The sequence below is a fragment of the Nerophis lumbriciformis genome, linkage group LG15, assembly GCF_033978685.3.
Source record: "Nerophis lumbriciformis linkage group LG15, RoL_Nlum_v2.1, whole genome shotgun sequence".
NCBI lineage: Eukaryota > Metazoa > Chordata > Actinopteri > Syngnathiformes > Syngnathidae > Nerophis > Nerophis lumbriciformis.
Window position 1 is genome coordinate 10,734,871 of NC_084562.2, and position 15,599 is coordinate 10,750,469.

The following is a 15,599-nucleotide window of genomic DNA, read 5'->3' on the forward strand; positions in this document are numbered from 1 at the left end:
TACATACATGCTTTATTTAGTTTTTTGTTCAATACTAGATGGTCTGTGATTTAAAGTTCAATTGTTTTGCAAATAAACTGAGATTAAGTCTAAATTCATTGTGTTTTTTATGGTGTTTTTGAAACTGCACCAATGTTTTCCTCAGAATTTTCAAATAGCTTGAAGTGTTTTGTCAAGAGGATTATTTGTGACATGTACAATTTCAGAATGTGCTTGTTCTATTTTGGGCCAAAGTAAAATAAGAAAACTATCTGAAGTGGTCGTAGCTGTATTTTTAAGTTATTATGCCATTATTTTACCCATCCGGCCCACATGGGAATAGATTTTCTTCCATGCGGCCCCTGAGGTAAAATGAGTTTGACACCCCTGATTTAAACACTTGTTGTGATTATTTTAACCATGTGATATAAATTGCGATATGAAAAAAAATACAGGATTTTTTACCAGCGGACTTCTATGGCACTTTGTTATGCTGCACTGCTGTTGTCTTGTGAACAATTAACTTGCACTGATCTTATCTTTTACAGTACAAATTTGTTTTCTGACGGTCTTTTAGAGATGTTCTCATTATTTTTAATGCTTGCTTATTATTTTGTGCTTGGACCTGTGTACATGTTTCTTTCTATCATGTGCAGATGAGAATACAATAGCAATAAACAGACGTTTGAACCTTTAGAACTCTCCGTCTTAAAATTGAACATTGTAGCATCAAAACTAAGTACCTGGTATGAAACCTGTAATGTTTTTATGAGGATTAGGGTTGCACGATTATACCCAAAATAATAATCCCGTCGAATATGCCGCTGTGTGCGAATCATGTTTCTGTGTACGAAAGCTTCATTCATTCATTTTGTGTCCCGCTGGCAGCCATTTTGTGCCTGCTCGTATTGAAGAGATTGAGGATTAGAACCAACATTTCTGAAAAATAATAATGCCAAAGCAGACTTATTTCACAGTGGAGGAGAAGACTACTTCTCTTTCAGCGGCGCCTCTTCCAAAACACACATGGCTGTAATAAAAGCACAGCAAATATATATATCTTTCTAAAATATACCGTAATACCAGTATACCGCCCAGCCCTAGTTCCACTGTCATTATTATGTTAAGTAAAACAGTGTTTCCCACAGGTCAACAATCTTCTTCCTGTAATGGGGTCACCGAGGTGGGAAGGTTTGGGTGGGGCCTGACCGTGATATCATCATGCAATTTGTAAGGAAACAGTCTAAAAAAAACATTATCAATGTGTTTAAAGACAGATCTTTGTGTTTTTGTCCAAAATGTCATATTTTTTTCAATACATGCTGATTTTAGCCTTATTTATTCAATGTTGATTCCATTCTTATTTTTATCAGGGCCATAAAAAAACAGCCACGCATCAACAATTGGACATAATCATATGTAGTGGTAAAGCTGTATATCAAAAGCGAACTGCACTTTTTTGGAATTTTGCCTATCGTTCCTAATCCTCATGATAGACAAGAAAGCAAAAGGTTTTGGGTTTTTTTGCAATTTGTAATAATTAGCTCGTTCTCGGTGGCTGGCAATGCAGCTAATAGGAGCAATCCATTTTGCCTCTAAGTCACTTTAAAAATGCATCCAAAAACCACCAACAATACTTCATAAGTATTGTAATTATTATGTTAAGTAAAACAGTGTTTCCCACAGGTCAACAATCTACTTCCTGTAATGGGGTCGCCGAGGTGGGAAGGTTTGGGTGGGGCCTGACTGTGATATCATCATGCAATTTGTAAGGAAACAGTCTAAAAAAACATTATCAATGTGTTAAAAGACAGATCTTTGTGTTTTTGTCCATTTTCAGTATTAAAATGTCATATTTTTTTCATTACATGCTGATTTTAGCCTTATTTATTCAATGTTGATTTCATTTTTATTTTTATCAGGGCCATAAAAAAACAGCCACGCATCAACAATTGGACATAATCATATGTAGTGGTAAAGCTGTATATTAAAAGCAAACTGCACTTTTTTGGAATTTTGCCTATCGTTCCTAATCCTCATGATAGACAAGAAGGCAAAGGTTTTTTTTTTTTTTTGCAATTTGTAATAATTAGCTCGTTCTCGGTGGCTGGCAATGCAGCTAATGGGAGCAATCCATTTTGCCTCTAAGTCACTTTAAAAATGCATCCAAAAACCACCAACAATACTTCATAAGGCTCTTTGCAGGGTTGAACAAGTCCAATTTAGGACTTTTTAAGACCATAACGAATACAATTCAAGACCACTTCAAAAAAAGTGCAAAGGCATTAAGGAAAATCAGAGGGCCAAATCACAGCTCTTTTACATTGGAAATCAAACTAAATACATCAGAAACCTCTCTATTGTAAACTAATAGAAAAAAATATTAGCAAACATCACAACAGCCATTTTTTAGATTTGCCATGGAACTATATTCTTACAAAAGGTGCAATGTGCTTCATACCCAGTGTTTCATGTAACAACAACCAGAACGTCCACAATGGTAGAGGAAAGCACAACAATATATTGTCTGTGAAAGGGACTGTTAGCTTCTGTGCTAAAGTTACATGGTTAACTTTTGCAGTGTGTTTGCGGCTGTCAGAATTGAGCAAACAGATTAAAACATCTATAGTAGTAGTACTGTACCTGCACAAAGTTGTGAACACCAGGGACAAACGGTAAAAAATGGATGGATGGATGTTTGAATGCACAGTAGGAATGGTTTGAATATTGAAGAATGCTCGTTTGAATACGAGTGGAATGTATAAGGAAAGGTGGAAACAGTTTAAATGTAAAATGGTTTGAATGTAGGAATACTGTGATAGTCAGGAAAATATGAATGTTTAAGATAGGAAACTGTACTGTAACATACTATAAGCTTAGAAATGAAAAATGTATTTTATAATAGTTGGAAATAAACTGCATGCATCCCAGAATGAATTTACTAAATTAAACCTTGTTAATTTAGTCCATGCCTTCGGGCAGTCAGGGATTTGAACCAGTTCCTCCTGCTTAAAAGTCAACCATGCTAATCACTGTACTGAACAGCCAGGCTTTCAAACCAGTTTGGTTAAAAAAATATACAATATGTGTGCAACAGGACTACCTTTTTGGCTAATTTAGGGTATAAATTATTTTTTTTCTTTACAATAAAATGTATTTATTTTTACGACTCCTAGATATTACAATTTTTTTAGAGAAAGTTTTGCTTTTTTGGTCCCTCCCGGGGTTCAAACCCCCTTCAATGGGGTGAAAGGTATGTGTGTTAGCCACGCAGCCAAACTGTCTAGCTGTCAAAATGATGTCCAAATTTGAATGTTAAAGGGAGCGAATCAGCAAAGGTATTGCTTTTTTGCCAATTTCAGTCTAAATAAATGTACCGGTAGTTTTTTCTACAACAAATACATTTTTTGATAGTGGTGAATATGTACTCGCAGTAAAGGTTATTTTAGGCGGAGAAAAATGTCAGCCGTAAGTGAGTATGGTGGGAGGATTACCAATTATATTGTGCAATATTTTGTAAAAACTTGAAAATTATTACAAAAATGGGAATTTGTTGGGTTAAAAAATATCAAGTTTTGTTGTTCTATTCAAGCCGAATGTTTTAATGGTTGAGATTTGCTGAAAAATGTGGGAGGAGTAGCCGTAAGGGGAAAAAAACCATAAAAATTATGATTTACTGTAAAACGGGTAATATTGGGGAATGTTTGTTGAGTGAGCCCACATGTCCTGAAAGCGCTCAACGTCTTGATGCTTGAACGGGATCAATCAGATGAAAGGTTTGGGAGTTAGAGGCGGACGAAAAACAATAATAAATAGATAAATATTGGTGCAGAACAAGGACTTCTTTTTATTTAAGCATGACAAGATAACCTTCACAAATCTTCCTTGCTTTCCTTTCCCCACCATACACTAAGTGTAAACCCTAAACAGATAGCTTTTAATGTCAGTTACTGTATAAAGTTTAAGAAAATATTAGGCATGAAAAGGTGACCTGAAATTATTGGAATAAATAATACAAATAATATATGAGAATTATGTTTATAGTTTTACTGCTGTGAGTACACTACCGCCAGAGGAATAGGCGTCTGCTTACTGTATGTAAATAGTAAACATCTCATAATGATCTCCTCTGGCAATTTGCGCCACCTTACTCACATAACACTCTTTTGGGTGGGTTAAGGTGATCCTTGGACAGCTCTGCAAGTGTTTGTGGCGTTTCAGCATCTTTTGACACGGACTTATCCCTAATTTTGGACTTTTGCATTATTATTTCATTCACTTTCACCGCAATGTTTACAAACACGGCGACCGACTGCAGCAGCCTGGAGAAGTTTGTTAATGCCAGCCTCTGAGGTGGTCGCTGTGATACAGGAGGCCTTTGCGCATAAACAATGGCCTCTGCATGGGCAAAAGCCGCTTCACGTGGCTTTAAGACGAGCCGCTGTTGCTGTAAAAGTGCTTGTTTGGATATGCAGCACTGCCTGATTATTAAATGTTAATATCACTGAGGATCACCCTAATATAATCATGGCAGCCAAAATTATGATTGTTATTCAAATCCAAATAATTGTGAAGCCCTATTGTGGATATAGAAGTGTACTTCAGTCCACTTCATACAGCTTTGTCGCGCACTAGCCAATTGACCATTGTGATGCTTTCAAACAGTCTTTGTCAACTCGAAGCGGCTGCCGTTTGCGATCACTTGCTAGAATCAGGGCTGAGGTGCGTATTAAATATGACCGAGCAGACACTACGAACCGGCAAGACAGTACACCTCTGCCAGGTCAACGTGGCAAATATAAGTGAAATATATTAGATGTGCGATATCTTTAAACTCAGCACACACTTACTTGGAGCTCCTAAAACATTTTATTAATCGTTAATTCGCCTCCTACAGTATATCAAAGGATCTTACAATGTGAATATTGTGCACCGCGATGTCGATTCTCACACGATTTATCGTGCAACCCCTACTTCCATTCTTGACAGTATGATGACAGTGTATCTGAGTGTTATTCTCAAAAGTGAAATATTTAAGTGCTTGCCTCTGCTGGCTCATCAGAGTTCTCCTCCTCTGTGTCCAGAAGCTCCATTGCAAGACAAACCGTGTCCTGGTTCTTCATAAACATCAACTAGACAAAACAAAAATAATACACATAATCAAAACCCACAGACTAAATTATAATGCTGGAAAAGCATACCGGATAAGGGTTTACCTTGAAGCAGTTCTCATCAGACATGAGATTCTCTGCTTTCCGCTGGTAGGTGCTCTCAGCTGTGGCCCGGGATGCCTGTGTGGACAGGATGCCCCCTGTGGCTTTATTGGCCATTTCACTCAGGTGCAGGTCCATCACACGGGTGCAAGCATCATCCGTGACAAGGTGCTGGAGCTGAGAAAGACATTCACAGATTATTAGTGGCAATGTCGTGTCAAGTATTTATTACTCACTCAGGATTATACGATGGTACCTCAGTTTTCGTACGCCCCACTTTTCGTATGATCCTGTTTTCGATCATAACTTTCGCAAAAGGTTTGCCACGGCTTTTGTATACGGTCTCAGTTATTCTACGGCAAAACGTTGCGTAAAACTTTTGCAGAATTGAGTGCCCAAACAAAGATTAACTCACGGACCGACTAGCGCTTGATCGCTAGCTATCTTAAATGCTAACATTAATACAAGACACATTAATGTCTTTCCACATTAAGAAATGACATACCAAAAGCTAAATTTGTGTAAAAGATTATGGTCTTAGCTACGAAGATACTCAATTGTGCACATTGAGCCTACAGACTGTGCTTACTTAGAAAAGAGTGATCAATTTATGCTAGGAAAAATATCACACAAAGGTATTTTTTTACAACTTTATAAGGTGTCTACAAAAGAAAGTGAACTTAATTGAATATGAAGCGACGTGTACACCTAATTTGCCTTTATCAACTAAAAGAAACATACTGAAACTTTAAGAAATTAAAATGGAAAAAAAAATTACATTTAAACATTTGAATAAAAATATGGCTCTTAAGAATCCAGAACAATATTTAATGTTTCTTCTGGTAAAAAAAGTATATCGTCTGTCAATTTATTAGTTCAATTTTGTCAACTGATTTAATGATGTGTATGATACGTTATGAGCATATTTAACAATACCGCGATAGTATGTAGAATGGGATTGTGCTGAAAATCAAATTTCCCCTCGGGGATTAATAAAGTACTTCTTAATCTGAATAGTAATGATAACTGTGATATAAAATGTTCATATTGGTACAACCCCTAATGGTAAGTGACCGCACAAAGTACTGACATTACACTGCAATATTATTCATAGTAAAAATCGCTTCTGTTTTGGTACATTTCTGTCTTCATCTGACCCTTTGGAATGGATAACAACCGTTAATGAAAAACAAGACACCACTGCATTATAATTGTGCAATACTGCAATAAATAAGAATGTATTAAACTTACCTGACGGACAATACTCTGAATGAGTTTATCCATGGTGAAGGCAATGTAGGCATGGACACTAAACATTTCCCTCAAGGAATCCTCATACTGAGTTGGTTCCATGTTACCATCCAAAAGGTTCCGCACCATTTCCAGAAAGACAGAGTAATAGTCCTCTATGTCAACATCCACTGCAACAAAGAAAAAGACAATACATGTTGGAGAGTGACGAAATAGTGTCGATGTTTTATGCTATAGTACAAAAGCAGTGCAATTACATCAAACAAAGATGTTTTACACTTACTTGGCTCCCTCATCTTAAGTTGGAATGCCGGGTTTTCATTTTTATCTTTTTGGAGCCCAAACATTTCCTTTTCCCATTCTCTCTCACGAGCGTCCTCTTCTATCTGCTTCTCAGCCTGCCCGTATATTTGCAGCAACCGAGAGCAGAGGATGTGATGAAGACGAAGGAAGATGTACCAGTAGTTGTTCACATAGAACAAATTATAAGCCTCATCAGTGGCCCGCAACTTCTGAGCTGCTGTGTTGCCGAAGAGGAGTTTCGATTTGGACGGGTTGCTTCCGGGCAGGCCATTGTGCTTTTTCGATCCGTCTTGATCCACATCCATGTCCTGTTTTTCTTCCTCCTCCTCCTCCTCCTCCTCCTCCTCCTCCACATCAGAGAGCTCGCCTCGCCGGTTGAAAAGGAGATCTGGGATGAAGTGGTGTATGATTTGTTTGATTTTGAACTTGTCATCTTTCTGGATTCCCACTTGTCGCTTGACGTGATGAATAATGAGGGCCGCGGCATCTTCCAGGATCTGACTGTCATCGTAAGTCAGGTTTATGTGTGGGCCGCTCGGAAGGGGGGTGGCTGTTTCCTCGGATGCTCTCTCCTGCCGCTACGGGAGACAGCCAGACGTTTATCCACCAGTCATGTTATGTGCACAAAAACATCCAGACTCCTTTGGCGTGGCAACCCACTTACCTCGTCAAATAGCATCTCGATCTCGTTGAGCAAGGTTTTTGAGCGAAACACTTTGGTGTCATTCTGTTTAAAGTTTATTCCTTGGTGGTCAAGTGACTTTAGATAATACTTTTCATTCTGCTCCCTCCATATTTTGTTGAAGCCTCTCTGGGCTTCTCTCCACTCTTCGTCTTTAATTTTTAACCTGGAAATAGAAACAAAAATGCACCACATTAATTTCAAGTCAAATTACATACATTTTTAAGAGGTATTAATAATAACCTCTTTAGCACGATTGGGAGTGTCACAGTTGGGTTCTTCTTAAGACCATCGATGATGTCGTTGGCTCTTTCACCGTATATTCGCTGGATAGCTTTGCGGTGAATGACCTCTGAGGAGCCCCCCAATGAGTTGTCCAGCTTGAAGCGCACCTGCTCCTCTGCCGACATCCGTGAAAGTCTCTGTTGGGCTGACTCAAGAGCTCGTATCGTGGCAAGGTTGCTCTCCAACACAACATCAAGCTGAAGGATATGCAGTAACATTGACTTCAGTTCAGTTTGGAAAACTGTAAATCTTAAAAGGTTACCATTTTGTTTTGGCAAAAAAGCTATACTGTCGTCCCACGTTTATCGCAGTTATTTGGAACTGGTAGATGGCTGCAATAATTGAATTTCCGCAAAATAGGGTAATTATTAATAAATCTAATATTTTCATAGGACATAAAACAATGTTTACAACCATCTAATTATGTTTTTTAACATTATTGGAGTCCCTGAAGGAATCAATAAAGTACTATCTATCTATCTATCTATCTATCTCTAAACATGAAATAACACCCTTATAGTCACCTTTACACTTGTTACACCCTTGAGTCTGTTCTACTGTAGATTACAGTATTACTATGGCCATCGCCTGGCCACTATGTGGAAATTCTTCATCACACCCTGTGTAATTCCTTTATGCTGAAACCACCGGTGCGTGTTGTTCTGCAAAAGCTTGGTCAACCTGACACCCGAAGCTGTGATGTTAGCATTCCGTGTTTTTAGCATTGTGTGTCTGCGGTGTCATTCCACATTGCTCAAACCAAAGATGTGTTCTTGATGTCCAAGATGAAAGTATGTTCATCTCCAATTGGAGGAGAGATGTTCATAGCTGATAGCAATCTTAATTAGCCTGAAGTGCCTCGTCGAATGTTGGATGCTACGTACAGCTGTTGTCATTCAATATTGCTCGCGTGAAAGGCCCACCAATTTTGAGATGTGTTATTAATGAGGCAAGAGTTGAAGATGATGTCTATCAAAAAGTTGTTCTGCTAAAAGTTGGTTAACTGGAGATTGTCACGGTAAAGACACATTGGCAGCAGAATTAGCACCATGTTGTTGTTTAGTAGGGTTCCCCCTTAACCCTTAAATGTAAGTCCTCATTGGTGAATATTTATCGATCGACACAACATAACACAAATATATCATTATATAGTCTTGTGCTACAGCAACAACTGAATGTTGTAGAGCAGTTTTTATCATTACCTAAATAATGTGTACCTAGATAAAAATGAGTTTTTCTGAAAACTGATGGGCATGCACACTTCTGAATGTCAACTTTTTTTTAAATCTAGAGATGTGTGTGAAGTTCATATTCTTACCTCAAAACGCTCATCCTCACATCTGTAAATGTGCTCTTCATACTGAGTCTTCTTGGAACTTACAAAAGTAGAATCTTCGGACCAGGATGGAAACGACACCCATGTGTCATTCAGAACCTAAGACAGGACAGGCTTACTTAAATCTCTAGTCTAAAAAATATAAAACGGAGCAGGCAGAAACAACGTGCGACTAACCTCTCGACATAGTGGTGTTCTCCCTGTGCATTTAGGCTGTGTGTAGCTCTTGGGTAGCGCTCTATAGCTGGAGCCTAACCTCTTGCAGGAAGCATAGTCAATCTCCATGGCAATGCCCTCCGTTGCTCGCTCCTTGGGTAAACTCTCTGCATGACTCAACTCACCATGGCTGGATTCTCGGTAGCCAAGGAAGTTTTTAAACCATGTAAAAAGTTCCGGGAATTTTCTGCCAGATTTTTATAGAACAAATGATTATTACCATTTAGTAAAATGTTTTATTCTGTGTTGGATCAGTTAATTATGTACAAACCATAAAGTGTTTGCAATATAAGTTAATTGTGTGACAACAGAACATAAAACTTGATTAAATCAAATCAAAACTCACCCAAGAAATGGGACGACTAACTGAACTAACTCTGCACGTGAAATCACCTCCTGGTTGAAGATGTGCAAACACCGCAGGAAGCTTTCATATGCCTCAGAGCTCCTTAATGCTTTCCTGACCTGTTTTTAGGGATATTTAAAAATATGTTACATTTTACTATCACAAGAAAAAGATACTTAAAGAGGAAACATTGTTATTTCAGGGTTTTTGTTTTTTAGAGTTACTGACCTTTTCAAAAAACATGGTTTCAGTGTTTGTACTGTGTTTGCCAACTTCGGGTAAGCCATGGTCCTTGCCAAGTATTTTGGGTTTCTTCTACAAATCACCAAATAAAAATGTTTTAAACTTTCGGTTTTGAAATGAAAAACATATCAACATGAAAAAAGTGTACCTTGAGAAGTGGTGAAATTCCCACTGTTCCAGGTCTTTTGACTGTTAGCCCATTGTGGCTCAATTTCTGTTTATTGTTTGGTAAGGGTCTCTTGACTGTCCCACCATGATCGTTACGCACCGATTCTGCCCTGTCAGGAGCAGTTTTGCCAAGCAGCTGAGCAGAGGAATGAAGACAATCAACTTATCAAAGTCTTAACAAGACATAGCATGAGAACAATATCAAATACACAATTTGAAGCATGGGTCTCAAACTCGTATGCCCATATTTTGCAGCCCTCTACCTAACTTCGTAGTTTAGTGTAAATACAAATAAGAAAGAATATGCCAAAATTATCACTCGATATTTCAAAAATGAAAAACAATAGAAAACCAAACTTGAACACGTGTGTTATACATAACTTTGAGTACTTATTTCATGCTTTACAAGTGCTCAATATGGCCACCACCGGCAGCACGGACAACATCAAGACGATATGAGAATTCCCCCCAAACGCGCATCATGATGTCGCGATCCACCGTGTTGATTGCTGCTGTTATTCGACCTTTCGTGCCATCGAGGTCTTCCAGTTGCTTTAAACTGTTTAACCCACTGTCAAATGCTCTCACGATGGGATGGATCAATGCCAAATTCTGTTCTAAAAGCACGCTGCACTGTGACAATGGCATTTGTTTGCGTAAATTTAAGCACACAAAACACCTTCTGTTGACGAGTCGCCATTTTGAGGGTAAATAAACACATGGTCTTCCAACAGTTGAACGGCGCCGAAAGGATTACATGACCACAATGGTGAAATTGTAACACAATAGAGCTTGGATAACTCCTGTATCAAATAACCATTGATTCAGTCCATCACAATGCTTTAGAACCGAATAAATGCGTATTCTTTTTTAATCATCTTGTATTATGGCAATCTTGAAGCCCACTAGAAAGAACACAAAATACAATAACGGTGCAAACAAAAATGGGCAACACAAAGAGCAACTTCCTGTAAGCAAGCCAAGTGTCTCTGATCATATACAGGGGAACTCAACAGTGTTAAAATGTATAATTTTTTTATCCAATTTTACAATCATAATGATTAAGGTATTATATAACTTAAGGTAACAATAGCTGCTGGTAGAAGTAGTTAACACATTTAGTCACATGGCTTAAACGGGATTCTGAAGGGAAGACCTCCAGCGCCCGCCAGGTAAAATTTTGTTTGACACCCCTAATTTAGAGGAACAAAAATCAAAAGGTTTAGAACATGACAGAGGGGTTTGAATCTTTAGGAAACAAACGATTCCATCACACTCCGATTCCTGGGTTGATGATTCAATTCAGAGTTGATTCTCAATTCAACATCATTCTTGATTCAAATCGATTCTCACAATATATTATTTGATACAATACTGTACTTTCAAAACAGATTCCAGTTTAAAAAAAAAACTCCTGGTTGCATGAATATGGCCTAAACACATATTGTTATAAATATATTTATATATCCATCCATTTTGTACCGCGTGTCTTTCCCCGGGGTTGGATCTCTTTTTTTTTTTTTTTGGAATGCTGCTTATGGCACAGGGGTAGGACCAGACACGCTCTTCTTCTTTCCACTCCTTTTGGACGGTTGATCACTTGAGCAAAAATGTGTGCTTGTGAAGTTTTAAACATGTTCCAAATAAAACAATTGATTGATTGACTGATCTTAAAAGGTATCACATAATTATTTTTCTACATGTAAAAACACTTGCTTGTGGTATACATAACATGTATTGGTGGATCTTTTTGTCAAAATTTTGCATAGATTTTGTTTTACGGACCATCTGCAAGCCGCTTTCAGACAGTCTCTTCAGGATGTGCCACTCTTATTTACGTGCCAAAGCCCTCCTCCAGGCCCAGGCCCCCTTTGACTGCCTCCCTACCACGTCAGCCATGTAGTAGTTTTTAGCGCTTCCATATTGAGTCTACTGGCAGATAAGTTAAAACTATACGCTACTTTGTAATACAAATTGCAACAGCGGGGGATTTAACATGCATGTGCATGTATGAGCCAGTCTGCCCCACAACAAGAGTGTAGAGAAAAATAAGGAACTTATTGACTACAACTGAATAAAAACCGCGGACTCACACATAGCTTTTTAGGTAAACCTCTACCATATTTGGAGATATCAAATCAAATCAAATCAACTTTATTTATCCGCTGATGTAACTAAGACGAAAAAAGTCACGAACGTCTCAAATTCGAAACGGCTCATTTGGAGTATGTTTTGAAGAAGGCAAGATTGTTTTATAAATATCTCCACCATGCCTCCATGGTTTGATTTAAAATTTGTAGAACTTATGGGGATTCCAAATACACGAAAACGGGTACCAATGGGTAGGAAAAGTTGGTTTTGCCTAACAGGACCCCTTTAAATGACTCGTTTAAAAAACAGCAAACATGTTAGATGTACCCCGTGACTCAAAAAAAACAGTGGTTTCTCTGATATTAACAGATGAACTTACTAATGAGCTGTTTGCATCGGGCAGGAACTGTCCAAATTCTGAAAGCAGGTCTTCCTGGTTCTTGAAGAGCCTTGCCACTTGCGTGTAGACTTCCTGCTCAGTCAAAGTTGGAGTGTAATTGCCAGCTGCCTCTTTGGCATTCCTCTGCTCTTTCTGAAAAAATCAAAAAAATTAAATAAAAGAGGTAGCAATGTTAGCACAGTGAGAGTTTTCCATTGATTTAAAAGGTGCGAACATATGAAGCAGAATGTTTTTAACCACTTCCTTACCTGGTATGTATGCAGGATCTCCAGGAAGGCTTTGTAGATGTCTGGCTGACCCTGGAAGCGGTTCTTGATCTTGTTGACATAGTTTATTGCATGGTTGAATTCCACAGGCTGATTGTTCTGTAGCTGTGGCCCACTAGATGGTGTGCTGCTCACAGGAGTGTGAGACTGGACTGAAGGTGAGCGCGGCGAGGCGTACGACGGGATGGATGGGTTCGGCTGGCTGGTGGGGGTGTGGACTGGAGACTGCATCGCCTTTTTTTTTTTAAAGAAACAGATGGAAAACAAACAAGTCTGGTGAGCATAACAATCGAGCAACATTCTGAATCTAATGCACTTTGGGGCAAAAATCAAATGTTCTTTTTTGAATCTATTTTTAAATGCATACCTTGTTGATTTTATTTGCTGCAGGCTGTGTAGGGACGGGTGGCGTAACAGCAGCAGTGTTGGAGCTGGCCTGTGGCACACTCTGGTGCTGATGCTGGCTAACAGGTTGGCTAGGTGTCCCGCTTACTGGGATGTTTTGAACAGATATACCATGAGGTGTGATGTAGTGAATCTGGCCCGGTGTGGTGACATTGACCAGATCGTTAGTTTGAACCTCAATTTTATATCCGGGTGGCAAGAAAGTATTAAAGCCCATGATGAGGTCTGGGTGGCCTTTGAAGAGTTGAGATACACGACTGATAACACCAGGAGTGTCTATGCTGTAACAGGAAAAAAAAGTTGTTGTGACTTTCAACCTTAATCAGAAACATTTTTAAAGAGATGCCTAATTCTTCACTAAAAAAACAAAAATAGAATCCATTTGTCATTTTGAAGTATTTGTACAATGTTGGTATTTTAACTGGAGCTGACCTCTGTGACTTAAACTCTTTCATAATGTCTAGGAAGTCATTATAAACTTGAGGCTGATTTCCAAACTGGAGCTTCACTTGATCCAGATATGACAAGGCATCTTCAACCTAAAAAAAAAATACGTGTACAAGTCACTTGAAAATCCTCCAAACAGTGTAGACGCTAACCAAATGTAAACAAGTTTACTTATTTTTTGGACATTTTTCTTGTTTTTCTTCTTACCTTCAGTCTCTGAAACTGCTGCTGTCCTTGAGCGGAAGTCATGGGCGCAGTTGGATGCACGTTCGCTTGGACCGCAGCAGGGCCCTGGGATTGGACTGCTATGCTGTGTGCATGGGCGCCAACATGTTGGGCAGAATTGTTCAGTCCGTGCCCACTTGTGCTCTGAGGCATTGTAGGTACCTTTTCAGAAAGAAATAATAATTTCATTTTTGAAGGTCACTATTGTCTTCCTTGTCTCAACTTCAGCAGCGGTAGGTTGGTTTAAATTAGCATGTAGCCCAGGGGTCCTCAAACTGCCGATCTTTGAGACTTTACTGGCAGATCCCGAAAACATTGGGAAAATGAATGCATTATCATGTCAGTTCCTTCCTTGAGGAGTGACCAACAGACCTTCCAACAGGCACGTATTTTGACCCCTGAAAACACCCGAACGCCTCACTGGTCTCCAGGTACACACCTTTCCTTCCCACTTTCTTATTATGCACTAATAATGATTGCAGCAAGCAAAGTCGCATTGACAAATGCTGGAATTATGTGCATCAACATACAACACAAACAAGTAATTTTTTTGTCTATGTTCTGTTTTGCTGCAATAATGACAACTTGTAGATTTATTATTGACTTGTTTTTGAATGTACCGTATTACCGATTTATTAGAGGTGAACTTGTGTACCTCACGATTTGAGTCTAATTCTTTGGGTGACGATTCAATTCTATATTCAACACTATTCTCGTAATATAGTATTGGGTATATAAATTATAAAAACCTTTTCAAAACAGGTTACAAAAGCTCCTTGTGGCTGCTGATGTATGACTTTGACGCAAAGTGTTGGCCTAAGAACACCTTACTTTTTTTTTTTTACTAATATCACAGAATGTTAATCAATTTAATAAAATGAATTAGAGCATCTCCAACTGCAACCCTATCCCAGCTTTACAGTACTTGGGATACAAATATAAAAAAAAACTAAAAAGACACAAAAAGACAATTGTTAAATACAATACTACAAAAAACAAAAAACGCATTAAAAGCAACACTATCAAAAATAATATCAATAATAGTTGTTTAATGTTTGTAATCCAAAAACTTATTCTTAAAAAAGTTTGCGGAATTTTTTTGTTTTTTTTAATCAGTTCTTGAAAATTATTAATCTATTTAGAATCAGAATAAATTAAAAAGTCGCTAAATAATAAATTTTTTAGCACCTTTACCAGTTTATTTTATCATTTTATTTATGTAGCCTAATTCAACTACTGTATTTAAAATACTAGTCTGTTCCAATTGAAAGTCACAAAATTCCATATAAATCAAAAGGCATTTGTTTACAAAAATTTGAATGTGTTCCATTATTTTAATCTACAGAACTTCAGAAAGATTCTCCCATTGAAAGTTAAACTACGGTAATGATTGATGTTTATATTCCCTAATAGTCATTCAATAAAATCAATAGTCAATTGGCCATTCCTCTACTGACCTGGTAACCCTGTGGAAGAGAATACTGGATGCCAGAAGACGGCTGCATGTTGTCTGAGGCCGTCTCTATCACAGTAGTGGTTGGGGCGAGGGCCCTGTGCTGGAAGCTTTCAGCAATGCCCTGGATAGGGCTACGATGTAGCTGCTGTTGCTGGCCTGCAAATATTGGTTCCTGGTCCTCCACATGCCTCTTCATTGTATAAACATACTCGAAGGGGCTAAAGTAAACAAGAGAAATGCAGAGCTGACAATAAATTAAAGATACTACTGTGACAGGTAAATTAATT

General features: G+C 38.2%; 1 protein-coding gene across 1 annotated transcript in view; it reads right to left on the reverse strand.

The window, feature by feature from the left end:
• LOC133615949 (paired amphipathic helix protein Sin3a-like) overlaps positions 1–15,599 on the reverse strand; it is a 38,042-nt gene that overhangs the window by 15,814 nt on the left and 6,629 nt on the right. The window contains exons 2-18 of the mRNA XM_061974858.2: positions 15,314–15,530; positions 13,839–14,018; positions 13,617–13,723; positions 13,147–13,465; positions 12,762–13,013; positions 12,493–12,645; positions 10,003–10,158; positions 9,840–9,926; positions 9,612–9,730; positions 9,227–9,452; positions 9,032–9,148; positions 7,672–7,910; positions 7,411–7,594; positions 6,727–7,324; positions 6,444–6,613; positions 5,196–5,369; positions 5,025–5,111 (exon numbers count right to left, since the gene is read on the reverse strand). Of these exons, the coding sequence (XP_061830842.2) occupies positions 5,025–5,111; positions 5,196–5,369; positions 6,444–6,613; positions 6,727–7,324; positions 7,411–7,594; positions 7,672–7,910; positions 9,032–9,148; positions 9,227–9,452; positions 9,612–9,730; positions 9,840–9,926; positions 10,003–10,158; positions 12,493–12,645; positions 12,762–13,013; positions 13,147–13,465; positions 13,617–13,723; positions 13,839–14,018; positions 15,314–15,508 (3,363 nt within the window). The 5' untranslated portion in view covers positions 15,509–15,530. The remainder of the gene's footprint in view (positions 1–5,024; positions 5,112–5,195; positions 5,370–6,443; positions 6,614–6,726; positions 7,325–7,410; positions 7,595–7,671; positions 7,911–9,031; positions 9,149–9,226; positions 9,453–9,611; positions 9,731–9,839; positions 9,927–10,002; positions 10,159–12,492; positions 12,646–12,761; positions 13,014–13,146; positions 13,466–13,616; positions 13,724–13,838; positions 14,019–15,313; positions 15,531–15,599) is intronic.